The sequence below is a fragment of the Pyxicephalus adspersus genome, chromosome Z (assembly GCF_032062135.1).
Source record: "Pyxicephalus adspersus chromosome Z, UCB_Pads_2.0, whole genome shotgun sequence".
NCBI classification, from domain to species: domain Eukaryota; kingdom Metazoa; phylum Chordata; class Amphibia; order Anura; family Pyxicephalidae; genus Pyxicephalus; species Pyxicephalus adspersus.
In genome coordinates, this window is record NC_092871.1 from 1,026,365 (window position 1) to 1,054,094 (window position 27,730).

General features: G+C 42.3%; 1 protein-coding gene across 1 annotated transcript in view; it reads left to right on the forward strand.

The window, feature by feature from the left end:
- LOC140343773 (connector enhancer of kinase suppressor of ras 2-like) overlaps nucleotides 1–27,730 on the forward strand; it is a 209,799-nt gene that overhangs the window by 89,266 nt on the left and 92,803 nt on the right. Inside the window, exons 2-3 of the mRNA XM_072430646.1 lie at nucleotides 5,492–5,655; nucleotides 24,780–24,904. Coding sequence (XP_072286747.1) covers nucleotides 5,492–5,655; nucleotides 24,780–24,904 — 289 coding nt within the window. The remainder of the gene's footprint in view (nucleotides 1–5,491; nucleotides 5,656–24,779; nucleotides 24,905–27,730) is intronic.

Genomic DNA, 27,730 nt, shown 5'->3' on the forward strand with positions numbered 1-27,730 from the left:
GGACGTGTGTACGCAGCTTAACTCTCCATTTATATACATTTATGGTGATCACACAATATTTATAACAATAATATTATTATATACTATGGGGTCCTATTATGACAGCTGGAAGTGAAGGGCTATCTGTTTTTTATTTGGTGAATTGAAACTTGGGAATATGAGTTCAAGTACTTATCATGTATACAGATAACACTTTTTATCTAAAGTTGCAAATTTATGGAAATTCATTATTAGACATTGATTCACCTGTCCCTTTGACATCTGTGGCCCAACACAAAATAAAACATCTATACCACGCTCCTGATTTAGAAAAGAGAACAGGAAACTCTCTAGACCTCCTGAAGAAGCGGACATTGTTTCTGTGAAACGTGTAGAGAACAATGATTCATCTAGAGAGTCCATGTTCATTGTTGTAAAACTCATACACGAGTGTTTGCTTTGTTTTTAATTGTTTTTAACATCTAACGATAAAAAAATTTTGTACATTTTTCTAAAATTGTAGTGATGATAATTATGTCAAATTGAGGTGAAGGTGCCTAAAAATCCCATTTGTGTGTCGCTTTGTTTGGTATTAAATATGGGGATGTGGCAGATATTGTAACAAGAGTACCAATAGGAAGTAGCTGTAAACAATAAAAATAATAATAATAATTAACACAGACACATGATTTTCTTTTTCACCAAAGCAGTTCACATGGTAGATAAACTTTAGCGCAGTTTCAAAGAATTCTCTGAAAATTCAAAATCCACTCCGCTCATCCCTGGCAATGGTCAGCCGGTCACATTAATGGAAGGAAATGTGTGTTACTCCCCAATTTGTTTCCAAATGCTACCAATATACCAATCCTGATACCAATCCTGATCTGTACCATCCTGCAGGTGGCTGCTGCCAGAACCATTTATATCCACATTCACCATTAGTATCGTTATAGCGGCCTACATTGGGATAGAGAGAATGGAGGTCATGGAAGATATAAAGTCACGGCTGGATCTAAGATTTATATATTTTCATGTGTCTGGGCCATGAAAGACCTGGAGGGGTTTAGATTCCCTTTCTTAGATTTGGACAGAGTGACCCTTTAAACACAACTCCATACAGCACTATAGACATCTCCGCCATGTCATATTGCTCTCTTCGGAATCGGTTATGGCCGCAGAATATAATTGAATTAGCTCTGCCAATACCGCTTGTTTAACCTATTTCTAAGCTGGTGGCGTCCGTTTTATTAAATCTTTGTAAGTGGATAATCCATTTCATGCTCAATTCCAGGGACTATTTTTTCTTTATTTTTAATTTGTCGGCCAAGGCCCAAATGCTTTTTGCTTTCAGTCCCGTTCTAGTGCAGAAAGTAAAGCAAATTACCGGCACAGGAACACAAATAGACCTTTCTGTAATTTCCTGACAGTTTGGTGGTTTTTGTGGGGAATTATTACTTTATTAGTGTTTTCATATTGAGGTTTTATATTTTGATAAATATATTTTTATATAAACACACAATATATAAATATTATAATATTTTTATTATAGTTATATATATATTATTGCAAGGGGACCTGCGTGTCATTGGTGTGAATCCAGCCACAATGTACAAACATACACTGCATGGTATAAAAGGAGCTCCTGGGGGCCCAATGTTTACTTCCTTTAATTATTAATATTTTTATTAATGTTATTAAAAAACTTGTTTATAAATACAAAAAATATCCAACGCATTTCAGGGGTTAAACCCCCTACCAAGGCCACCAATCATCTAAAATAAATTTTACTGTGAATTAGCAATGTTTTAATAAAGTGAAAGATCGGCTTCCTCGTCAGCCCTAACCACATTCACCAGTCGGGCTGCACCTTCCACAACCAACAATACAGATTTGTGTCTGTCCCTGATGTGGGGGATTCTCTGGGTATGAACTAGATGTGTTAAAATGAGGGGTTCATCGCTAAAATGCTAACTTATTTACTTATAATACTATTTACCTATAATAATAAGTTAGCGTTTCAGCGATGAACCCCTAATTTTAACACATCTAGTTCATACCCAGAGAATCCCCCACATCAGGGACAGACACAAATCTGTATTGTTGGTTGTGGAAGGTGCAGCCCGAGTTGTTGTTATTATTGTTATTATTATTATTATCATCAATATTATTATTATTATCATTATTTGCTCCTTTTTGGTTTGTTATAATATCATTGGAGGTGTTTTGTTATTTCTGATGAATAAGTACAAATTATATTACTTGGCTGACAAAGCTTCAGCATTTCGGGACTCGCATATGTTGTTCCTGGATTCACCCAAACTTTTATAAGTAGCCCCGGATTCCCCTTCACTGATTTTTACAAAACATGACGGTGTGTAGTAAGAATAGGAAATAGATTTGGTAATTGGAGACTCAGAGGATGTAGGGAGCAGTGTAAAACAATCTATATAAATATCTGGGCTCGCTGTCATCATGGTGGATGGGAACATGACTTCACAGGCCAATTCACAGGCTCCCAGCATCTCATAAATCACGTCACCTCGCTCCTGTGTGCGCTCCATATCACCGCCATAGTTAGAGCTGGGGACTCGGTGTGTGCCGGAGCATTGGCCTGTGCAGTATGGGGAGCATCCTAAACTAACATGATTATCAGTCCTTGGAACAGAATGACAATGACAAATCCTCTGACCTTCAGGCTTCCTGCTCCTACTATCCTGCACATTCATTACACCCTGCATGTCCTTTATACTCTGGAAATTATAGATGCTTCTGGGTTATGGAAATGCTGCAAGATTCACTCTGGTAATTCACTCTTCTGATAGGACGATATCTGCCTTACGAAATTAAAGTTACCCTTTAGTATGGGGATTACACCGGGGAGTGTTAAAAACACCAAAGCCATCTTATTGTCACAAAGCAAAGTGTACTGAGAACTACACAGGCATTGGGATTTACATTGTTGTGTCATCTATGAAATAGTCCAGAAAGAGTAGCTGACCCTGGGTGATACCTGAAGAAACATGGCTCCATCCTTCTGTAGAGAAAAGCAAATGGAGACATTGTGCCTGATTTATTAAAGCTCTCTTAGGCTTGAGAGGATACACTTTCAACAGTAAATCTGAGTGATCCATAAAACCTGGAATGGTTTTTCTTCAATGTCATTTGCTAGCAAATATTTTGAATCCTGGACCAGAACAATTCCAGGTTTGCTGGATCACCCAGCTTCACTGATAAAAGTGTATCCTCTCGAGCCTTGGAGAGCTTTAATAAACCAGGCCCATTGTCAGCAAAGGGGAGGCAGCACGGCCCATTGTGTAGGTCCCCCAGGTTGCCCCATTCTCTCCAGAAATGGATTTTTACAAAACCTCTGAATGTGTCCTGTGGTGACGGGCTGCAGATCCTTTATGTCACACAGCCTCCCCTGGCCATCATACACCTGCACCTGACCATCCAGGCCACCTTCATTGCTCCATGGGTATGTTCTGATGTTTACTTGCTCACTGTTGGCACATTTGCCAGGGTCACACTGGTTGGGATCTCTGCATTTCCTACCAAGCAATACCCAGCATGGACTGGAGTCACCCATCGCCCTGTACCTGGTTCTCCAGATTTCTTTCTTGAAGCTCTTTTGCTAGGTACTACATTTTATTATTATTAAACTTTATTTATGTAGCACCATCATATTACGCAGCGCTGTACAAAGTGCATAGTCTTGTCACTAACTGCCCCTCTAAGGAGCTCACAATCTAATGTCCCTACCATGGTCATATGTCATTATTACAGTCTAAGGTCAATTTATGGGGAAGCCAATTAACCTCACTGCATGTTTTTGGGATGTGGAAGGAAACCCAAGCAGACACGGGGAGAACTTGCAAACTCCATGCAGATAGTGTCCTGGCCAAGATTCAAACCTGGGACCCAGCACTGCAAAGGCGAGAGTGCTGCCTCTGAGCCACCATCCTGCCTATTATTACATATGAGGTACTCTGCAGATCCGGCCATAGTGGAGATTCTCTGACCCATCTTCCAGCCATCACAATGTGACCCTTGTCGCTCAGTCCATTCTTCTGCTTCCAACTCATCACCTTCAGGAGCTGACTCTTCACTTACTAATATAATACCGGAACCAGAAGTAGATGGGTTTATGCTGGGTTCAGGTGTTACCCTTGTTGGTGCACTGTAGTGCCATTCATAATGCCGTTCACCTTTCAGTGGATATGGGGCAGACTTCGTGCTTCACCTTACTATCGTGCTGTGGGGTAATTTTACCAAAAAGCACTCCACGGGCTCCTTCTGCTTCCTTGCTGTACATTAGGCAGCGTATAAAAAAAAGGGCAGAGCAGTGGGCAACGTACGAGTCTGCAACTGGGTTGAAGCAAACCTTAGGAAAGCACCAAAGTCAACAAGAAACTATCATTCTGCCAGTGAAATGTATTGATCACCTGATACCCCCCCCCCCATTTATAATCTTTAATCAATGTCATTCATTTCACCTGTCATTGGTTTCAGTGTTTTGGCTGATCGGTGTATCTGATGCTAGCCTCCCCCCCATCGCAGTCATTTATACCCCCCGATATTTCAGGTGTATTTTTTAGCTGCAGCTTTACATCTTTGCGGTGTAATCATCACCAAATCATCAATGCGCCGGATCTGATGATTATTTGTGGTGTTCGGCTTGAAACTGAACTGTGAAATGCAAATGAATCCGTCTGGCTGATGAGGAGTTTAGTTCATATTTAGCCATTTATCAGACCTGAAATGAGATTGCATTTTTCACAAATTGTCAGTTTAACACAAGAAATGTTTTATGGTAATGAAGAGCTAAAAACGCAGCCTCTAAATGACTTCCAGAACAGCCAAATACCTCCAAAACTTTGCTGCTTAAAGCAATTACCAGGTGAAATCTGGGATTTAGGTAAAATTGTCTCCCTCTCCGGTCCTAAGTGATGCTGAGTGTCCTGTTGACATTTATCTTAAACACGATTCCTTACTTCCCTGCAGAATTCTGCCAGCTTTTAGGACGGGCTGCTGATAATTCCGAGTCTGAAGGCAATTTTACACTTTTATTAAGTAGTTCTAAGGGCGTCTTACCAAAGTGCGCTCCATGTTTGTTTGTAATGTCTTGGCCATCAATGTATCACTGTATTGAGTTTTCCTAACCACATACTTTTCATGTAAAGTTTCTTTTTTGGGGATCCTGCCAGAAACAGCTCTTCTTGTTGCAGGCTGACAATGCTTCTGCCTTATACTTAGCATTTGGCATTGGGCTGTCTATCACAACTCATGTGGGCAGACCAGCGGTCAACTGAGGGTTCATCTGAGAGATCCCCCCCTGAGCAATGGCTTCCTCGGGGTAATGGTGATGTAAGATATCAGTGCTGACCCCACAGACAGAGATGTCTTCTATCAGAGATGATATTGGGGGATTTTGTCGGAGATCTTTATTTCTGCTTCTTCTGATATCGGTTCTGTTTCTCCATCTAACCAACCTTCCCATCTCTGTCCTCCGCAGGGCTGGACGACTGCTTGCAGCAATACATCAAAAACTTTGAGCGGGAGAAGATCAATGGGGAGCAGCTGCTACACATCACCCACCAGGAGCTGGAGGAGCTGGGAGTCACCCGGATCGGCCATCAGGAACTGATATTGGAGGCCGTAGACCTGCTGTGCGCCCTGGTGAGCTCTGTTCTCTATGTTTTATATTCTCAGGATGGGGTATTCAAGTGAACCTGTCATTGGGCAAAATTATCAGTGTGAGAATCTTCATGCAGAAGCCGCCATTCTGTATCTCATAGGTTCAATGAACATTTATAGGCAGTGAAGCTTGGTGTATTCAGCTTCATTGTAATCATTTTGTGGAATAGATAAATTCTGAAATTTAATAAAGCAGAGGTAAGAATATAACAGCTATTGTTTGCAACCTCCAGTTTCCATGTTTGAACAGTGAATTTTAAATATGACAATGCAGATCAGAGATTGGTCAGACACGGCCCCTCCATAGACATGGCCCTGTACAATCAGGCAGAGCTATCTGCTTAGTAACACCTTGTAATATATTGAGAACATTTGTGATGTGATGAGCAGCATGGCTAATATAATAGGGCAACATAGAGTACTGGAGAAGGGGAACCCAAATTGCATCAGATTGAATTGATTTCACCCCAAAAATGCCTTAAAAATACAATCGCCCCCTCCCTAAACATTTACCCCAACACCCCCTGTTCCACCTCCCATTGATCTTTTCCAGGCCTGTGATTTTAGGAATGGGGGGGCAGGAAATCATCATGGCAGCCAGGAATTTTCTGACACCAGACACTTTCCTCTCATGACAAGTCTCCTTTTCACACACATTTAGCCAACATTACGATTTCCGTGCGGCTTCCTCATAACAATTGTGCTGCAAGTTTTCCCAATACAATGTCTAATCTTTTTTTAATGCACATGTGGCAGATGGCGGGGGAGCGAGATGACGACAAAGGCAGCAATTGAGTGATTATCCTCACCGTCGTGCTATCTTGGTCCTGACAGCCTCGTGTTTCAGTGGCACTGAGCGCGCCTTGTGACACGCAGACTGATATTTATAGGTGAGCGGGAAGGGCAGTGATGGAGGTGATGTGCGCGGTCATCTTCTGGAATGTTCTGCAGTGCAGGGAGATGGGAAATAACTTCTCCTGTTATTTCCTGCATTGTTATTTCAGTATTTTATATAAAGTTATATTGTTCTGTATTATTGTCATTATTTTATAATATTGATTTGTATTATTGTTATATTACCTTGTTTTATATTATTTTTATATTGTTTTGTGTTATTGTCATTGTTTTATATGGTTTTATATTATTGATATATTATATTGTTTTATATTATTGTTAGAATATTTTCATTGTTTTATATTGTTTTACAGTATTGTTATATTATTGTCATTGTTTTATATGGTTTTGTGTTATTGTCAGCCTGTAGGTTGTCTCTCTGTATCAGCTCCTGTATGGTGGGTTGGTGATTTTCAGGCCTCTCGGCTCTGTCGGCAGCCAAGGTCTTCAGGGACGGGACGTGAATCTGGTCCGGCGCTATTTTTAGATGGCTGCGCTTGCAGATTTATTTATAGAATAATATCAGACAGTTACATATTACATATTACCACCGACAGTATGGAGGAGGAAATGAAAGTCCCGAGATTATGCTGCGGCTGCTCAGGAGATTGTGGTTAGAGATGATCTGCAATCCAGGAGACAAATGGAGCTCTGTATATAGATAGGGGATAATATATCCGCACTGCTTGGGGGGGGGGGGGGGGGGGGGGGAGGCGGTACAGGTGACCAAAATAGAGGTGCAAGTGGGGGATATTGTATCTGCACTGCCCAGGGGTGTATAGCATAGAGTATCCTGCACTGCTCAGGGGGGTATATTGTATCTGCATTGCTCATGTGGGGTGCAGGTGGGCACACAGGATTGGGGTGCAGTCAGGTGATCCACTATTTACCCTCCAATCAGAGCCTATGATGACTGCTCTGTTCTCTGGAAACAATGTAATAATTCCTGGGCTGAATTCACACTGCTCTTACAGCTTCCTCACACCAGGAACAATAATTGGCCTCTGTGATCAGACATTGTAACATTTATACTGATTGTGTTTGGTGAACCTTATTTTACAAAAATTACCAACCAGTGAGATGTTTAGGAGAAATTGTAAGAAAAAAAAGTAATTTCTATCTTATTTATTATTTTTTTTATTATTATTACTTTATATGCTGTGTTCAGGTCAGGGTTGGTTGGTTTATTCATTTTGTTGTTTATTTTTCCCTTTTATGTGAATCTGAGTGATGTTAGCTGTGTGTTATCACTTTAAAGTTTTTGTTCAAATACATCCAGTATAGGAATGGGGGCAGAGCAGGGGGTAATTGGGTCAAATCAGCCCCTCGCAGCAGCTAGAAAAGCCTTGAAGCGTTTTGCACTATAACACCCATCAGGCACTAAGTGCCATAGAACACAAGGGTGAGGATGCAGTCAAAGCTCATCCCTAATTATGTAAACGTTGAATGTGGCCAGAAGGTGGAGCTGCTTCTTACTAAGTCCATTATTGCTGTTCTGATAGAAGTCAGCAGTTCACAGAGCTCAATAGCTAAATCCAAAAGATTACCAAAGAAATGTATCAGGACTGAGGCTTCTCCCCCTGGAGGACAGTGACAGCAAGTGTAAAAGCTTTAACATTCATCCCTGTACTCTTGGAACTTTTCTATTTCATGGTTACAGGTGGTCGGAGACGATGGTAGTCCATAGTCCCATATAAAGGCGATTTGGATGGGGGGGTCTGTTTATTTTATTTTGTCATTTGTTTGAATCTGTGTCCCCTTTGTAAGATTTTCCCCCTATTCTTGTTCTGGTGACAACCCAGAATTTTGTATTTTTCCTCTTTTGATTCCAGTGACAGTCACATGACCTGGGAAAATCTTACAGGGGTCCTAACCCCTCACTGCTGTATACAAAATATACGCCATGAGCTCAGCTTGACTACAAAGAGGACCTGTCAGTGGTTCCTGCAGTAGAAGAGGAATGTACGTTGTGACTCCACATTCACAAATTCAGACTTATAACTTTCTGTAAGATAAGATTCCGTCTCACGGGCTCCGCGCATTTCCCTGGCGCTGCCATCTGTTACTGTGCGACATTATGATTTTGGAGAGTTGTGACCGCTGCATGAAATAAATCATTTACTGCTGAGCGCGGCGCTCCGCGGGGACTAGAGGCCGCAGGCTTTTTATTCCGCTCGTCACTTTGTCGGTTAGTTCTAATGCATCACATTCATGAGAGGGATTTGTGGGAAGGAGAACCTGTCACCGGGGACACGGCAGAGTACAAACGGCGCTCATATGTGCCTGCGCCATTGTATATCCACATATGTGCATGAAATCCGGCTGTACTGCGCCCTGCCACCCTGCACTGGGGGTAGTAGGTAGGTTCCCCGCAGTACTCTGATACCTCCAAGATTCCAGACTGGGAACTGTACAATGGAATGAAAGTTGTCTGTAAAAGTTTGCTAAAAATTGGGACATTTTGCTGCAATGTAGCCATTTGTGGACATGAACCGGAGTCAACGGAGAGGGGAAATTCTGGTGGGTTCTAGGGGACTTTAAATGGTTCCTGAGGGGTACACAAACCGGGAAAAAACAGAACGAACATCAACCAAAACCTTACAACTGACCCCAACAATAAGAAGACTGGAAGACTGACCACTAGGGGTCTCCCTATACACCTCTGTGCAGCCCCTTACAACTCCATACAATGCAATCTGTTAATATTCTGTTACTATTTATTCAGCAACTTCAACCCAAAATGAGCAGGACGCCTCCATTAGAGCTGATTCACAAAAGGAATATTGGCTGTTAACCTTCCAGGGGGATTGATCACCATACAAGGGATATTTTCACAGAAAATGAAGCTCGGCAGACTTCAACCATCCAATCACGTGCAGTGTTATCCTCAGAAATATCTTTANCTGTGGGTAAGAGGTCAAAAACTGCACAGGCCAACATGTGGGCCATACGTTCTCTATACTTTGTTCCACCTTTCTAATGCCCCCCCCGATATATCTTACTTTTCTATCATCTTCACATTAGATCCCCAACTGTGCAGTACCCAACCTTAAACCAGCCGGGTGGTTACTGAAAAGTGCTGGGTGGTGCGCCCAGCTAGAAGGGGTTAGGGAGAACTCTGATGTACAAGGAGAAGTCCTTTGATGTGATTTGGTTATTCCTTGCATAGTGAACTATCACCACATTCACTCAGCTGAGTGAATGATCTCTTGTAGATTATTAATTCACCTTGGAAAGTAAACAGCCTAAATTTCTTTAGTAATTCATCCCGATTATGTCTGTCTGTACAGCGCTGACTCCTGGTGTGGCACAGGACGGGTTTTTCATTGCAGACACTGATTGGATATTCGCCTCGTCCCGCAGATTGCTCTGTGTGTTCCCCCTGAAATATTAATGATCTATCGCTCCGCGCCCAGCGTGTGACACGTAACGTCCTCTCTGCCATTCAGTTATCCCAAAATTCACAGGGAAGGGAAACGCTTTATGTGGTGGCATTAAAGCGATGAAATCTGAAGCGCGGCCCCTCCCCGGATCTCCATCGGGAATTGTCAATATCTTGGAAGTGGTTTTGACGAGTCACACATGTGACAGCTTCAGAAAATCTGTGACAACCAACCGAGATACAATCTGACCCCTTTCCTGGTGAGGGGGAACATGAAATCCTGACTCCTCACAGTGTGAATAATAAACCTGAAGCTGCGTGTGTCAATTCAAGTGTGAAGCGCAATTCTGCATTATGCATGAGCAGCGACGTACAGCGGCCATTACTGCGAAGGAAAACAGCCCGCTCCGGGTCTGCCGGATACATCACATGGAATGCTGAGACTTTGCCCATGTGGGTTCCGGGGTTCAAGGCCGGGGTGATATCTGCATGGAGTTTGTATGTTCTCCCTGTGTGTGGGTTTTCTCCCACTTTGCAAAAACTTAATTGCAGTTTAATGATCTCGCCCCAAATTGGCGTCAGACCATTAGACATTAGATTGCAAGCTCCTTTGAGCAACAGATAAGGACCCTAACTAATATTGCCAGGACTCACAGTGGGAATCCCTATGATTGAAGCTCCCTATGCCAGTATTTTACTTACAATTTTATTCATTTACCATAAAAAAAAAAAAAAAATCGAAAATCAAAATTGAGGTAAAGAAACAAAGATTTTATAAAGAAAAGATTCTTCAGCAGCTGTATTTTTATTTCACAGAACATTGCTGTTCTTGGGTATGAGACGCTCTGTACATGAGTTGTGTATGTCAGCCCTGACCTTGTCATCCGCTCATCTCCTGTCTGCATTGTGGTTTTTGGTGTCCCAGTTCCCAGCAGTTCCATACAGGAGAACTATTCATAGCTTTGTCCTGAAGCTTCCTCCTACTTCCAGGTTACATGGATCTCTCTGAGGACATGGCAGACAGACGGAGGGTTCCCTGATGGCAGAAAAGATTTCAGTATTCAGCTCATGCTTCATTATTCTTCTGCAGTAAAATGTCATTATTGATATTTGTACTTTCTCCTGTCGTACTCGGTGATACATTATGCCTACTTGTGTTGTGTGCTGAGCTGCTCTAACCCATTCACTCCATTAAAGCATTTCTTATAAATGCAGCTTTTCAGTCCTTAGATGTAATGGCTGCATTCGTTTTCATTTTTTTCAGCTTTTTTCCCTTTACTTTGTGATCCTGCCACTTACACAATTCTGTCCTGGGGTGACAACAATCACTCATGGTACCTAGCCTTGTCACCATAGCCTGCTCTCTTGATTTGGATACAAACACCTCTCCCTGATAAGAATATTTTTCATTTCCCTGCACTGGAAGTGACAAGATTGACAAGACGTTGCAGATTTCTTCCTCCGGGTCAATGACATAGAAAAATATGGAAGTCAGAGACAAATAATCATTTTCAGAGAGAGGTCAGCAAAGGCAAAACCCTTATTTCTGTCCTTAGAGTCCCCGCTAATGATTTTTTTTTTTTTTATGGAGCTGCGGTCAATCAAAGGTGTAAAATGCAGATGACGGGAACACTGAAAATATCGGGTGACCCCCCTGGCCCTTTGTCTAAGCCTTCTCATTCTCTACTCCCAGTTATTCCCATTCTCCTCACTTGGTTCTTCCTGTCCTTCTCATCCTCTCTTTAAAAAAAAAGGAGAAAAACAAAATATATCCAATGAAACATAGGTGATTTGATATGGTGATAAATTTAATATGTGTCTCTTATTTTAAATGGGTATATTTTGTTTCTCCCCTTTTTTTGTTGTTTTTTGTTATTGTTTTGTTTTTCAGGTTTGGTTTTGGTGTATAATGTCTTACAGATATGAAATTTAAAGTTTATATAACTTCTTGAAGACGTTCTGAAGAAGCCTGACAGCGAAACGCGTTAAAGACAGACTACGCATATTAAATCTTGTTCAATTTATTGAAGAACTGGATAGTTGATCTAAAAATGTTTTATGTGTATGTAATTGAATAAACATTGTAATTTTATTATTGAACATGTAAAAGTTACCTGTAAAGTCTAAAAACAAATTATGTCATGTATATAGGGATGTGGTGCTAAAATCAGTCTCCCCTCAATTTAGAAATAATCCTTCTGATCCTCCTCAGTCTGTTCCTTTCCTTCTTTTCTTCATCTCATTCTTTCCAGCCTTCCCATCCTTCTCACCCAATTCTTCCAATCATTCTCATCCCCATAACCCAAGTTGTTCCCATCCTTCTTATCACACAATTCGTTCCATCATTCCCATCCTCCTCGCCTGTCCTTCTCATTCTCCTCGATCTGTTTTTCTTCCCATTCCTCTTGCATGTTCTTAGCTGTTACTTCTTCCTCTTTATCTGGTGACATTCACACATCGTGCTGTGTATCCTACACTTCTAATGTTAGTGCTATGTCTGGCTACCCAGCCGAGAGATCCAAACTACAATCTGCTCCCAACACTGATGGATCTCTGGATGGCGGGGTGAGCACCTGAAGCAATCCCGGAGAATGTACGGATGGTATTTGTAGTACTCTCTGGTGCCCTGTGATTTGGCTCATCATTCCATCATTTCCATAGATCTGGATTATTCCTCGTGGAGTTGATATTCGGTGAATGTCTTATAGTGTCCTACAGAACCTCGGATCTTCCTATATACTTCATGTTAGAGGCCGGTAGCGGATCATCTAATCCTCAGTGCAGATTTCGGGGTGGCAGATTGCTGAGTGTCATTTTTCAGAGGTTATTTTAGGGGTTTATAGTTCTTTTATAGGAAATATTTTCATTTCTATTCTCCACATTTCTGTCAGTCTCCATTTCCAGTGATTATTTCAGGATGAGATGTGTGAAATAGAGACAAATGGCCTGTAATGTATCAGTTACCATGTATGTGCTATTCATTTCCTGGAAAATCCCCGGCTGCAGGGCCACATGCATTATTTATAATGTCCGTCTAAAAGGAGATGTCAGCATTGTCAGGAGGGAGCGCTTAGCATCTTGCCGGGTCAGAGTTCACCGCGATGTGACATTTCTTTCGGCAAAGTGGTGGAGGAGAGGACAGCCCAGGGGCCCCTTTTAGCCAGATAGACACCAGTGGGGTCACTGGAGAGATCCGCAGCATTGCCTTAGGTAGAACGCAGGAATCCGCAGCTCCACAAGTGTCAATATTCTGCTGCGGCCATTTCTTATTTCAATTTAAGGAACCAATTTATTATTTATATTTCTTGTGCTTCACTTTGCTGAATAAACCTTGCATGGTTTTAGGTAAAGTCTAAATCCAACTTTTGGAGGAAAGGTTTAATTTTCTGTCAGGTCTTTCTGTCTGTGCCTTCTTCCTCACTTCCTGTCTCTGTACAAGAAATAGAGGAACAGGAAAGGAAAGCAAGGACTATAATAATACCATTGTGTGAGATGGCCAAATCCTTCACCATTGCACAAAAAATGTTCCCTTACTTTCTTCATGTATCATCTTTGGAGAGTTTTCTATTACTTCCTGTCCAGAGAGGAAGTCAGAGATAAACCTCCTGAATGGGGACACTGATGGCCATTAAAATGTGGGATTTCATAGTAAAAGGTTCTGATTGAACGAGCTAACAGTAAATAATATCCCCTTATTATTAAACAGTGTTTATATAGCGCCAACATATTACGCAGCGCTATATGACAGACAGGTACGCACAGTGACACAAGAGGAGGGAGAGGACCCTGCCCAGAATAGCTTACAATCTAGGAGGTGGGGGAAGTATCACAATAGTAGGGAGATATGGAATGGGGGGAAGTAGTGACGGTTCAGGAGACAGAAGAAGACGGAGAGGTGAAGTTGAAGTGTTGGGTTTCGAATTGAGCAGAAAGAAGCAAGCCGAATAGGACGAGGAGACCATTCTCCCACCTTGTGTGAGGTAGGTGGGTAGGCTGTGTATGGGGTAGGTAGGTGGGAAGGGTGTGTATGGGGTAGGTAGTTGGGAAGGGTGTGTATAGGGTAGGTGGGGAAGGCTGTTTATGGGGTAGGTGGGTGGGAAGGGTATGTATGGGGTAGGTAGGTGGGAAGGGTGTGTATAGGGTAGGTTGGGAAGGCTGTTTATGAGGTAGGTAGGTGGGAAGAGTGTGTATGGGGTAGGTGGGTGAGAAGAGTGTGTATGGGGTGGGTAGGTGGGTGGGAAGGCTGTGTATAGGGTAGGTAGGGAAGGCTGTGTATAGGGTAGGTAGGTCAGGAGGCTGTGTATGGGGTAGGTGGGAGGGAAGGCTGTGTATGGGGAAGGTAGGTGGGAAGGATAGATGAGTCTGGCTGCAGCATTCATAATAGATTGTAGAGGAGAGAGTCGGGTTAGATAGAGGAGGAGGTTACAGTAGTCTAGACGAGAGATGATAAGAGTGTAGAAGGAATTGACAACCCCTCAACCTGAACCCTAATGCTGAATAAACCCCTAAAAGTCAATATACGTAAAGTATTTGCTTTTAATTTACCGATGCCCAGGCCTTGTCTCCGGCTCTAATAAACACAATGCAATGCTCTATAGGATGATTGGAGGTTGTTTGGCCAGCACCGGATCCCAGCACTTGCCTGTCACTGGTGAATATTCTGTTGGTGTGATGTGAAGAGCCTTGTAGGAAGTGAGCGGTTATGTGCTGCGTATTACAGAGCGGGTACATCAAGGTAATTCACCTGTCAGATGTTACAAATTGATGTGTAGAACGGCTCAGACGTACCATTTATAAGGAATAATTATTCTGATCTGAAGTCATCCGTCAGCCGTGTCACCCACTGGATGTCTCCCGGAGAGCCATCGCTCCCACATTGCTTTTTCTTTACCTTTTATTTCTTTTTTGTTGTTGGAGGTTTATTGTACAGACTACAAGGGCACCTTACCTCTCAGCCACACAGAAGAGTGATGGCGGAACCACCACAGGGCCCGTTCACTTGACTCTTTTATAACCTTTTTGTCTGATTTATAGATCTGTGTTTGTCCCAACAAGTTTATATTCTGTGTGATTGAGGTCATGTGACAATACTGCCCAATCACATCAGCCTCCATACATTTAGGGTCTGGAGTACATACAGGTGTATCGAGAGCTAAACCCCAAGAATGTCCCCACCAGAGGGTAAATTATAAATTATTAAAATTATAAAAGCTTCACACACCTGTGTCCAGAAAATACCTGCATTGTATTATTATGCTGTGGTCAGCATGCAGTGTTGTTTTTCAGCTTTCCTAATGTTGTTCCTGTTTGGGGTAATTGAGGGTTGAAGATACCCCCAACTCTTGTCATGTGTACTCCATACAGAACCAGAGTCACTGCGTTCTGCCAGCATTATCTGGGAACTTTCATTTTTCTTACAGCAGTTTTGCAGCCGTCTGCTCATCGTTTATTCTAAATGGCTCTGTTCAGTCTTACATTGGACATTGCCGCACACTGATGTGAATCTTACATGTAAGGTGAGACTTGGGATGAATGATCTTTTGCTCCCCTGCCAGAATGCCAGGAACTCCGCACACGCTGGTCTAAGGGCTTTTCCCCATCCAAAAATGGCCAGAACAATGATCATTCAGAGCCCCAAAGTATAAAATCAGAGAAAACATAAAATCATGGGGGCTGAGTTGTAGTTTTCACAATTAATCTGCTACAACTCAGCTGCCATGATTCTCTGTTTTCTCTGATTTATTGACAAGCTGGGAATTCCCGACACCTCAGTGATTCCCAGGACCTTCGTCTGGTTGTCATTGGTTATTGAAGCAATTAATTTTACTTGGTATTACACGGTCCTCTCCTCCTCCTATGTCCCTGTCTGTATCTGTCTGTCATTTGCAACACCGATTTATTGTACAGTGCTGCATAATACGTTGGTGTTATATAAATCCTATTTAATAATAATTTATGAGGGCTCTGTCTGAGTGGTGCCTTTATATTATTTGTTATGTTTGCAGAACTCCCTTTGCTTTCTGTTGAATTACACCCATAGGGCGTCACAATGAACAAACTTCTGTATGAGTCCGTTTCAGTGCATTGCTAATAAATATCCTGTTACATGTTACACACGTGTGCATTACAGCGTCACGCTAGGACTAAGGGTCTCACGTGTTTACTGTCCGTGCCCTCCTCCGTTTTATTACATTTTTTGTTATCATTTCTTGCTCATTTGCTCTGATTTTTGTGTCTCATTTCACTGGATAAACTAAATGTTGTTTTTTACATATCGGGGAGCAGACGATCAATATTGTGATCATTGAGCAGGTAAGGTTCGTTGCCTTAATCACGGGTTCCCTTGCATTTTAATTGCACGTTTACAGCTGCAATTGGAGATAATTAGTGGGATAACGAGCGATTTTGTAAAGGAGAGCGCAATCATATTCACTAAATGATGTGTTTATTACTTCACGTTATAAAGTGTCAGGTAAGTAGACCTGTAGTCTCCAATAGGACTTTCCCTCTGATTAATAGGAATATTCACTTCAGGTAAAATTCTTTTCAAATTCAATTTAAGGAATCCAGTATACTTCCAAAAATCTGTTTTCCTCTGTGGCCCTTCCATTCGCAGGATCGGTGAATTCTCCACTTTCCCATTGCTTTGCATTCTGGTAATGATGAATGACCTCTTCCTTCACCCTGCTCATCACTTGTTCACCATTCTGCCCCAATTATGGCTCCCTGTGGTCTCCAGCACCTTTTAGGTCAGCACGATGACCCAATCCTGACACAGTGCTGCCGTATCAAACCTGGAAAGGCCAGGAGTGCATGAATCTGTCAATGTGCAGAATTCCACCCAGACCAGAGAGAGCAGAAATAAGCCAAGGAGTGTAAAGGCCGCCATGTCCGAGGAAAGTCAAACTCTTTACCATGAGCTCCATCATCCTTTAGCTATGAGTGTTCGTTCTCTCACAATGCCAAAAAATACTCGGTGACCATCGAGAACAGCAGAGATCTCCCAGCATGCTTTGTTGGCATGAAATTCAGCAGCTCTGTAACCACCGAACTTAACCCTAGGTAGCCCAGGCAGCAATTACCCACCCATAGTTAACCCAGGGGGAGACCTCTTACCCCCTAAGTAATCCGGGGGTATACTTCCCATTATTCCAGGGGTAAGCAATCATCCCTAGGGTTATCCAGGGTTTTGTTTGCTGCTTGGATTGGGCAGGTCGAGCAGTCAAACTTCTGACAAGCGATTACATGTAAATCATAAAGGCAGCATCGGCCTCTAGGTAAACCAGGCAGTGCGATATACTAATACATTGCAAGTACCCCACCTGTGCTGAAATCTGTATCTTCACCTAATTTATCTTGGAGATCATCTACATCCAGAAGCTGAAATTTAATACATTGCCACTAACCAATCCTTAGATGTGCCAGGAAAGAGCAGCCATAGCAAAGACTACATAAACCTCCCCCGCTCCTCCATAACATAGGGGTCAGGTGTTCTTTATACCTTAGTAATTAAAAAATAATAATAATAATATATAATTACCCTATAATATTATGATGGTAAATACCAACAAGTTTCAGGGCTATGACACTCCCCCCCACACACTTCATCAGGGCTGCGAAAAAAGAAAATAGATAGAGTCTCACTCATAACCTCATCACAAGCATGGCTGTAAGACTTTTCTAGAGCTGCCCCGACTCTCTGGAATGGTCTCCTTGTCCTATTCTGGGCAGAGTCCTCTCCTATCCTTGTGTCACTGTCTAGTCTGTCTGTCATTTGCTACCCCTATTTAATGTACAGCACTGTGTTATATGTTGGCGCTATTCAAATCCTGTTTTTTATTATTAATAATAATAATAATAATAATAATAATAATAATAATAGAATTCATATAACAAAACTAATAAGCAGCATAAAACTGCCCACCAGACGTTACCGCTCCTACTTTATCCCAAGGAATGAGGGAGATGCCATATAAGGACATTGTGCTCCTCCCTAACAATGACAAAGCAGACTATTTGCATATTAAGCCCCACCCACAGCAGCACAAAGGCTACATCATGTCTATAAAATATAAAAATATTTAGGATAAAACAACAACATGATATCCATGATAAATGTTTAAAAGTCCTTCACCTCCGGACTGTATTTGGTGAATGTTTGACCCACGCGGTACTATCCCAGGGGCCCTGATACTCCTCTGTTGTGTCCCTTCAACTGACCCCAGAAACTATTTATTTATAGCCTTGACCTTTATTATTAATAAAAATCCTGCAAATTCAAAGGAAAATGATGATCCGGAGAGGATTGGGGACATTTCCAGGGACATTGCAGGGCTTTGACATTGCCCATTTCCCTTTTTTTATTTTGTCCAATCCATTTTAGACGCGAGATAAGCCCCGAGGAAGGTCCCCCCATCTTTATTTTACATCATTAAGTTTTCATTATGGCCGCCGAAACTTTCCATAGTTTTGCTTCTGAATTTCGCCACCGGTAACGCCTGGCTGCCATGAGGCCTTTTAATGGCAAATATAAGTGTAAGCTGTAATCCAAAGTGACTGCTTTCCATTAATGATTCTCTGTAGGGGAAAAGACAGAGCAGAAAAGCACAACCTAATGAGAGAGGACAATCAATAGACCTTCCAGCAGCTGCTACCCCGGACACAGAGGGCAACACGTGACGCCCCAATCCATCATTAATACGTGAAGCCAATCACTGCAATCTCAGAGAAGATTTAACTTTATCACATTATAAAAGTCAAATCATTACTTCTGATCCTGCCATACAGATCCTTGTTCAGGCACTTCCAGTTTAGGGTGACAACAGTCACCAGTTTTGTTCTCATGTTGTCACAGGCGTTTATGATTTGGCAGTTTTATCACATTTGATAAGATATGAGGAATGTCACGCAGCCTTCATTGTAGGAGATATAAAGAGGCTGCAGGGAATCAGCAGCACTGACATAGTTACATAGTAGGTTTGGTTGAATAAAGACATAAGTCCATCAAGTTCACCCATTAGGGAAATAAACATATCCCAGATATAAAACCCTATGGACATAGTTGGTCCAGAGGAAGGCAAAAAAAACCCCGGGTACAATTTGCTTCAACAGGGGAAAAAAATTTCTTCCTGATCCCATGAGGCAATCGGATGTTCCCTGGATCATTTGTTATTTTTACTTTAAATCCCTAATACCCAGACATTAAACAAATAGCAAAAAAGTGAAAATTGTTATTTTACTTACAAGGATGCATAGACAAAAATTGGGCACTGACTGAAGTGTGTTTCGTGTAGCTTAGTCTTCACTTTTTTCATTTGTTCCGGGTCGTTTTACAATTTTTATTTTGTGAAAATAAGAAATCTAAAATTCTTAGGGGAGGAATTATTAATAATAAACAGGATTTATATAGCGCCAACATATTATGCAGCGCTGTACATTAAATAGGGTCTGGAAATGACAGACAGATACATATAGAGAGACAGGAGGAGAAGAGGACCCTGCCCCCGAGAGCTTACAATCTAAGAGGACAAATGTAAAGCCCATAGGGCGCCTTTATATCCATGTTATCTCCCCTTTGGACTCCCTTAAATTTCACTGAACATTTCTCCCAAATTCTTGTAGAATTCTTCATTTTGCTCCTTATTGTGAGGACAGATTGGAAACATCTTCATTCATTTTCATATTTCTGTCTTTTTATTATGGCTGACCCAATGGACTGCAATGTAGAGAATTGTATTTCTCTAAATGCCAACATTCGTTATCTTATAGGACGATAATCAACTCTTTGGTGTGGGGCCCCCTGTTGGTTCAGGAGAGTCTGGGGCCCTTGTGTACACTTTGCACCCTCTCTATGTCCACCCCTGATTTGCCGAATATCCCTCCTGTTGGATTTGTAAAGAATAAAGTGGACTTTTGTTAGCTATGAGCCCTCGATCCCTCCACAGCCTTGATTCAGTCCCCACTGTCCTGGATTCTTCCTTCGTCCCGGTGCCGCCATATTCTTCCTATGTCACTCGATGTGATTGGCACTTTCAGTGCCTGGAAAAGCCCCTTGGGCGAATGCGATCTCGGACATGCGCAGCCCGAAGCCTCATGGGTCATGTGATGTAACTTTCCCAGAATGCTCTGCGCTTTATCCAGCGTTTAATATAAAGGAAATGTTTTGGTCGGCTTTAATAAATGTTTTTGGGGCAATTTGTTGAACATTTGGGAAGTCGGTTGCATTGGTGGTTAGGGATTTGTCTCTTGCAGGTTCTGATGATTTCTCACATACATTTTTATGATATTTATATCTCTCCTGGCTATAAATCTATGGCCTCCAGTTCAGGACTCATCTCTCCTCTTAGCTTTCCCCTCCATATTTGCAGAGTCGATGCCTCGGGACACCAAACACCAGCTGATAGCGACGTCACCCCAGCTGCCACGTAAAGCCCCCAACCATCAGCTGTGTGCAGGCGTTGGGGTCAATCCACTCCGGGCTTTGTGAATGGAACCCTTAATGATTCAAGTCATTTCTATTTGAATTTCCTTTTTTTGCTTTGCCAGCACAGATCTGCTTATGGAATGGGAAAGCGGAGACACGGCGGGGGGAAGGGAGGCGACCGAGCCTCGGCGTCAGCAAATGGATTATTGATTATTTCATATTTAGGCACACAGCGCAGAGCAGATGAATCATTAAATATATTTAACTAACAGGATTGGAAAGCGAGCCAGTTAATCAGCCGGAGATTGGTCTGTGAAATAATGGAGGGAGGGGGAGATGGGAGAAAAATACAATTTAGATTTTAATCAGGAGGCAGTAAACTCTTCATCCAAATACAGAGTGACCGCGCCGCACTTTCCTCAATGTTCCGGATATCTTAGGAAGGTGACTGGTATGGAACAAGGACCGATAACATGGAGGCTGCAGATTCCAGTCAATGCCGCCCATAAATATTATTATTATTACACAGTTTTTATATAGCGCAGCGTTGTACAAAGTCCCTAGTCATGTGACTAGGTATTCACTAAAAGGAGCTCACAATCTAATGTCCCTACCATAGTCATATGCCATTAACACAGTCTAAGGTCAATTTTGGGGGGAAGCCAATTAACCTAACTGCATGTTTTTGGAATGTTGGAGGAAACCGGAGTACCCGGAGGAGAACCTGCAAACTCCATGCAGATAGTGTCTTGGCCGAGATTCTAACTGGGACCCAGCTCTGCAAAAGTCGGAGTGTTAACCACTGAGCCACCGATAGTCTATACTTTATGCATGTAAAGGTGAAAAATGAACTCTACCAAATGCTCCTGATCTGGAGGGACAGTTTTGGAACCAAATTCTTCACTCCCTTCATTTGGTCAGATGCAGAGACATTGATAACTACCAGATTGTCATATTTCATTAAATCCTGAGGACTGTCGTGTAATTCCCACAGTAATGCACACAAAATGAATTGCAGTTCCATTCCTTTTATATGACACCACAAGCAAGATGAGGCACCTGTGCAGTGATGCCGGATGCATGGCCAGCTCATGATGGTGCAGGTGGATTAATGCACCACAAAGAAGTAAATGGGCCCCTAATCCTCTAGGAACTAATTGAGCCCCCAGGGATGTAGTGGCAGAAGCAGCACTTGTTGCTCTAACCAAAGTTAAAGTTTTTTTAGTATAAATGGCGGCGTGGTAGGGTTGTGGTAAGGTTTTCCCTTACACCTTATCCTGACAAAAGTCTCTCTTCTCCATCATACAAAGATGGAAATTTTAGTATTTTTACATGTGGATAGCGCACAACAAATGGCTGCATGGCATATGGCTGCCGTGATAATAAAGTGTAAACAAACGGAGACATTGGAGAATTAAAGTGGAGAGGATTACAGAGCCGCCAGATGACGGGGATTCAATTGTTTAATAAACCAAAATATCACTAAATGTCACAGTGTTCTATGGATAAAGTAAGTACACCCCATGGCCCCAAAAGCCCCAATTACGTCTTGTAGGTTGCATTGCTTCCCCCAGTGTTTGATCACTTCTCCGTGCAGAATCCTTGAGCTGCAAGATTGGTGGATTTCCTCTCATGAATACCCCATAACATTCCAATAAGGTATAAACCAGAGCTAGTGCAGCCTAGAACTTCTAACTTTTCTAAAATATGCTGGATTTGTTGTGGATCAGTTTCCATTTTAACCTTTGGACAAACGGCCTCACATTCCCGTGAGGTACACTTTGGTATGATTCAGTATATTTTACGTGGCTTGATGGATGCAACCAGCCAAAGCCTAAAGCAACACCAAACCTAACTTTTCAATCCCCATGTTTCACAGTTGGTATGAGGTTCTTCCCCTGAAAGGCAGCATACATTTTGCACCAAATACATCCACTGTTACTGAGGCTAAACAATTCTATTTCTGAGCCATCAGTGCACAGCACGTTGTTATAGGCTGGGTCTTTGCTTGGATCTTCCATGGGAAACTGCAGCTTTGTTCTGTTGTTCTTTTTGGACAGTCAGGGCTTTTCCCTTCACACCTCCCATGCAGATTACATTGGTAAACTTCCTTCACCAACTGCTGCAAGAGTTCCCTGCTGTGGTCTTTGAAGACTTCTTCAAGCATCAGAAAGTCAGCTCTTGAGGTGAATTTTCTGAGGCAATGAGCAGACATTACCCTGCAATGTCACTGCCCTAATAAAGGATTACGGTCACCCCTTCTACTGCCTGGTGGGGGGTACCCACATTGGCCCACATTGGCCCCTGCTTATTGGGAATGAGTCCCACCATAAGGCTCCGGTCATGCCAATGACCCCTCAATTTGCGCAGACTTCATATACGCAGTGAGGAGCTTCTGATGGACGCCGCTACTTCTGAGTGAGAGGCGTCTGCTGAATTCAGGCGAGCGCTTTGTCATGCCAGATTCTCTTTAACAGAACGATTAGTTCCAACACTTAACAAGATATCTTCTCCCTTTAATTCCTACTTTGTGTTGTGGCGGCTCTGACGGATGATTTGTGTTTTGCTCCCCTCTCTTCCCTCGGGGTGTGAATGTGATTTATATTCCTTTGATTAATAATATTTCCTTCTTCTTTCTTCATAAAGATCCTCGGGGCTGCCACAGACACCCAGCGAGCATTTTCTGAGCGATTGTCAGAGGGAGCTGTGCACCCCCTGCTCCAGTCTGTCAGCCTAAATAATTTATATTGCAGACAGATGAACTACAACTCCCAGAAATCATCTTACCTCTCACCCAGCGGCAATATTTGCATGGATTGCATGGATATATCTTTCTAACCAGTTAAACTTCTTCTTTACTCTAAAAATAAACAAAACTTGATTTCACTTTTCATGATCCCTGGTGTTTGGGAGTTTTGACCTTCTAGCTGTATTTTTGTCAGATATTCTGAAGGGCGGTGCTGTGGGAGGTAAGTAGCCGCAGGAACATTTAGACTCCTGAGCAGCTTTCCTGGAAGATGGCGCCTTGCTGGGATCACATAGAAACAGGTTTGATTCTCTCTGCAGGAGTCCTCTCACCGACCAATTAAAGTCTGTCGCCCTCTCTGAGTATTGATCGTCAGCTCCTGTGATCAGCCTGCCTCCTGAGTGTATGGTATGGGGGGGGGGGGGGGGTGAGCGAGGTATGGGGTCTATGGATGCCCACATGGATACAGAAATATTCCAACCCAGCAAATGTTCTTCTTACTGTACAACTGGCAGCAAATGGGGCAAACAGAATTTGTCAGGGAATGGTGACAGGTGCTCTTACTATGGTGCCCCTCACCATTAATAAAAACCATCCCCCCCCCACTGATCCCCTCATCCCCTCAAGTCTAGAGTCCAACTAGTGTCTGGGGTTCATGTTAGATAAAGTCCTTCCCCATGTGACAGCATCCTGGCCTGGTGATTGGCCGCTCAGAATAACTAAAGAATCAAATAAAAAAAATCATAATTGTGGTGGGAGGGCTGACCTAAAGTGAAAAACATTCACTGATCTTGTAGGTGATCTATTTATTATGTAAAATGTCTCAGTGGAGCAATAAAAGTTTAGTAAATGTTTATTGAAGACTCCACAAGACACAATCATGGGAAGCGCAGCAGAATCTTCAACACATTTATGAATTTGTTTTCACTACAATTGTCTTCTCCTAATATCAGACTGTCAAGAATCATCAAATGTGTATAGGACATGGGAACTGCAGATCCTGGCTCTGCTCCATCCATGGCCCTGATTTATTAAAGCTCTCCAAGGCTGGAGAAGATACACTTTCATCAGTGAACCTGGGTGATCCAGCAAACCTGGAATAGATCTGGTCCAGGATTCAAAACATTTGCTAGCAAATTACTTTGAAGTAATCCATTCCAGGTTTGCTGGATCACCCAGCTTCACTGATGAATGTGTATCCTCTCCAGCCTTGGGGATCTTTAATAAATCAGGCCCAATGGGTGAGAGCACTGATTCAGAGGAATGAGCGGCATGAAACTCTTTTAAATATTCTGGAAGAACAGGATCTCCTCTTTTATGAGAGTTTATACGAGCGTCTTACAATTCTATTTGTTTAATAATTGTGTACTGTGACATTCACTGTATTTTTTATTGTATGTGAAAAAAGACAATGTGGCCATTTTTGGCACAAGAAAGGGTCCAGGATAGGGGAAAAGAGCTTCTGTAACCCACAGGAGACATCTGAAGCCAAGATGGGAGAACTTACAAAAGCTGGATGTTTAATACTTATGAGGTTTTGCCATCCCTAAAATATAAAGAGCCAATGGAAGGCTAAAGAGACCTTCCGGGGGGTCCGCTCCATTTAAACCAGCCTGCCAGTATGTGTTTTCCCACCCCGCTCCCCATATTTGTTGTCTCAGGGTTATGGGGACGGAGCAGAGAGGGAAGTGAATTCAGGAGATCCAGTCATCAATCCATTTGGTGGTGTCAAGAAATCCCTTCTGCCTGATAATACTCTGCTATACATGCCAAGTCTGCGGAATATGTAATGTATTGGTAAATTAATAAAAATAGGCTGCTGTATTTTTGTATTTTGACCAAATCCTGACATGACACACTTTGGATGAATAACATTTGCTTTTTAAACACTTTTCATGAAATAAAACAATCTCGATTATAATAGTATGAAAAAAAGTTTATTTTGCATATAATAATATTATCATCCATTTTTTTTTTTTATAGCACTGACATATTATCCAGCACTGTACAAAGTCCATAGTCATGTGACTAGCTGTCCCTCAGAGGAGCTCACAATCTAATGTCCCCCTCCATAGCCATATGTCTTTATTACAGTCTAAGGTCAGTTTTTGGGGGACCGCTAACATGGGGGTAAAACGCATATCTCCAGCCATCACATGAACCTCTCGTACCTTCACCCTTTGCAATGCTGCTGACTATATATAGAAAGCCTTGGGTAGGCCTGCTCCTGGTGTGCCAATTAATTACCAGTTTCATGTCAGCCCTGGTTGGGGGGAAGAAGGCTATTACAGTGAAATGATGGGGACAATGTGGGAATTTGCATGTAATATATACTATAATGAAAGTCTCTTGTGGCAAGACCTGCGATGATAATAACGTCCTCTGCTTACTTATATTACAATTATAGTCATTATTCACACTCCGCATATTGAATGTATCAAGCAGGTGTAAGTGAGACGGACATGGGAAGGTAAATTATGGAGTCTCTGGGGTGAAGTGACACTGCCAGGCTCCTGTAATAGGACAAAGAAGAATATATGAGGTACAATAACCCAAAGCAACTCTTCATCAGTCATCATTGGCTGATCCTGGATGGAATCTGATTGCTAGAGGGTACGGCACTACGAGACTTCCTAATAACTCCTATTTTCCCAAAGCACTGATACTCCACATTGTGCAGGTGAAATTTTGCTGCTTTTCAGCATGGGACACTGCACCATGTTGTGTGTTGGCATTGGTTTGTGTCCATTTATTTCACATTTATTTTTGACTGAAAGGTAAAAACCTTTGCCTGTTTATGACGGCCTTTGAAGGTAGAATGTTGGAGCACTGGAGGGTGAGATTTTCAATCCATTGGCATAGTTTGTATTGAGAGAGGTCTCCGGTGCACAGAACGACCTCAATGGGGCCCAAAGAGATTGACCAAAAGCCATTATGAGATTGTATTGGCTATTGCGCAAGCCAATGGTTTTCTTACATGCTTTAATTTTTTTGTTAGGTCTGTGTTGGCCTTCTGCAGTCTTCTCATATTTAACCACAATGTGAAGACCATGAGCTAGTTCTGAGGTTAGGGCAGTGATGTTCTGATTGGGTGAGATTTACAATCCAATAGTTTAGACACGCCACTGGTGCTCAGAAGGATCTCAACGGTGCCCAAAGATATTGGAATTAGGAAAGTCAATTACCAAGGCCATTTTGTTAGATATTTCCCAAGCCAATCATTTTCTTGAATTGTTTATGTGGAATCTTCAGTCTTCTCATGATCGGCCAAAATGTGAAGACCCTAAATTAGTTCACAGATTACGGTCAGAAGACCTTGTACCCCATGTTGGGTGAGAGATTTAATACAATGGGATTGGACTTGTAATGGGTAAAGGAATTGAAGTTGTAAGGAGTCTGTGTTAGCTATTTACCAAATGGAAGAGTTTCTTGGTTTTCAATGTTATGGTGGAGCAGTGAAGTTGGGTTTAGTATTATATTGTCATATCAGGAAAAAGCAGAGCTCCACATAAGGACCATTAGTTTGGAGATTAGACTAGTGTTAGGGTAGTAAAATCCTGGCCTGGACCCCATGCTGGGTCAGAGTTCCCATCCATTAGGCAGTTTTGTTTAAGGTAGCACTCTGGTGCCCAGTGGAGCTTTAATGAGACGTTGTATTGCCATCTGTGTCTCTGTATCATTAAAGTGTGGCATTGTCAATGAATAATTAAACAATCCAATGTCCGGTTCTTTATTTCTATGCAAAGGATCTGCACTGGACACTCAGCATAGCAAAGGAAACCCCCCCACATGTCATGTCTGTCCTCTGTGTTGCTCTTCGTTCAAGAAGCTCCTACAGGAATGAAGTCAGAAATTACTGTTTGCATTTTTAATGACATTTTAACCACACCCATAGGGCCACACCTGCTTAAATTAAGCCACACCCACTTCCTGGCATAGTTCTCCAAATCGTTCCATTAACCCCCTCCTATTTAAATCCCATAGACCTAAATGTCCCTGGAAGATGAAAGATTTTTGTTTAGTATCAGATGGACGGCACTCATCCTCCAGACCTCAGATGTTTGGAGTTGTGATGGTCCAGCATATCCTGCATTTGTGTTCTTCATTTTTAGCCCTGATGAAAGGGGACCGCTGAGCCCCTGAAGTGTGTTGGAGTTTCTTGGGATGTTTATGTTGCAGATACAGACAGGTGCGGGATTCTCTGAAGCAGCTGGGTCTCTCCTTTCTTACCAACCACTTAGATGCACCATAGTGTTTCTATCTGACATCTTGTATCTCTCGCTCCCCGGATGCCGTTCCTTCTCGGTGACACAATCTCCGCGGTTTCTCTGCAGTTGATGCATTTCGATCCTTTGCTGATTTTATCTCTTTACTGCCACCCTAAAATGTAATGTTAGTGTTATGGTCTGGTGTAATTCCTCTGTCTTTCAGAATTGATGGGCGTAAATTGCTCATAACTAGCTGTAAACTACCGAAATGTAAACTAGGCGCCTCTCTCCATGTCATCTCTCTGCAGAGGCGACAATTAAAGGAAGGAGATAATGAATGAATGGTTCTGTTTATAGAGAAATACATCGCCATTTGTCCATTACTTAAAGTCTAGGCTTTGGCC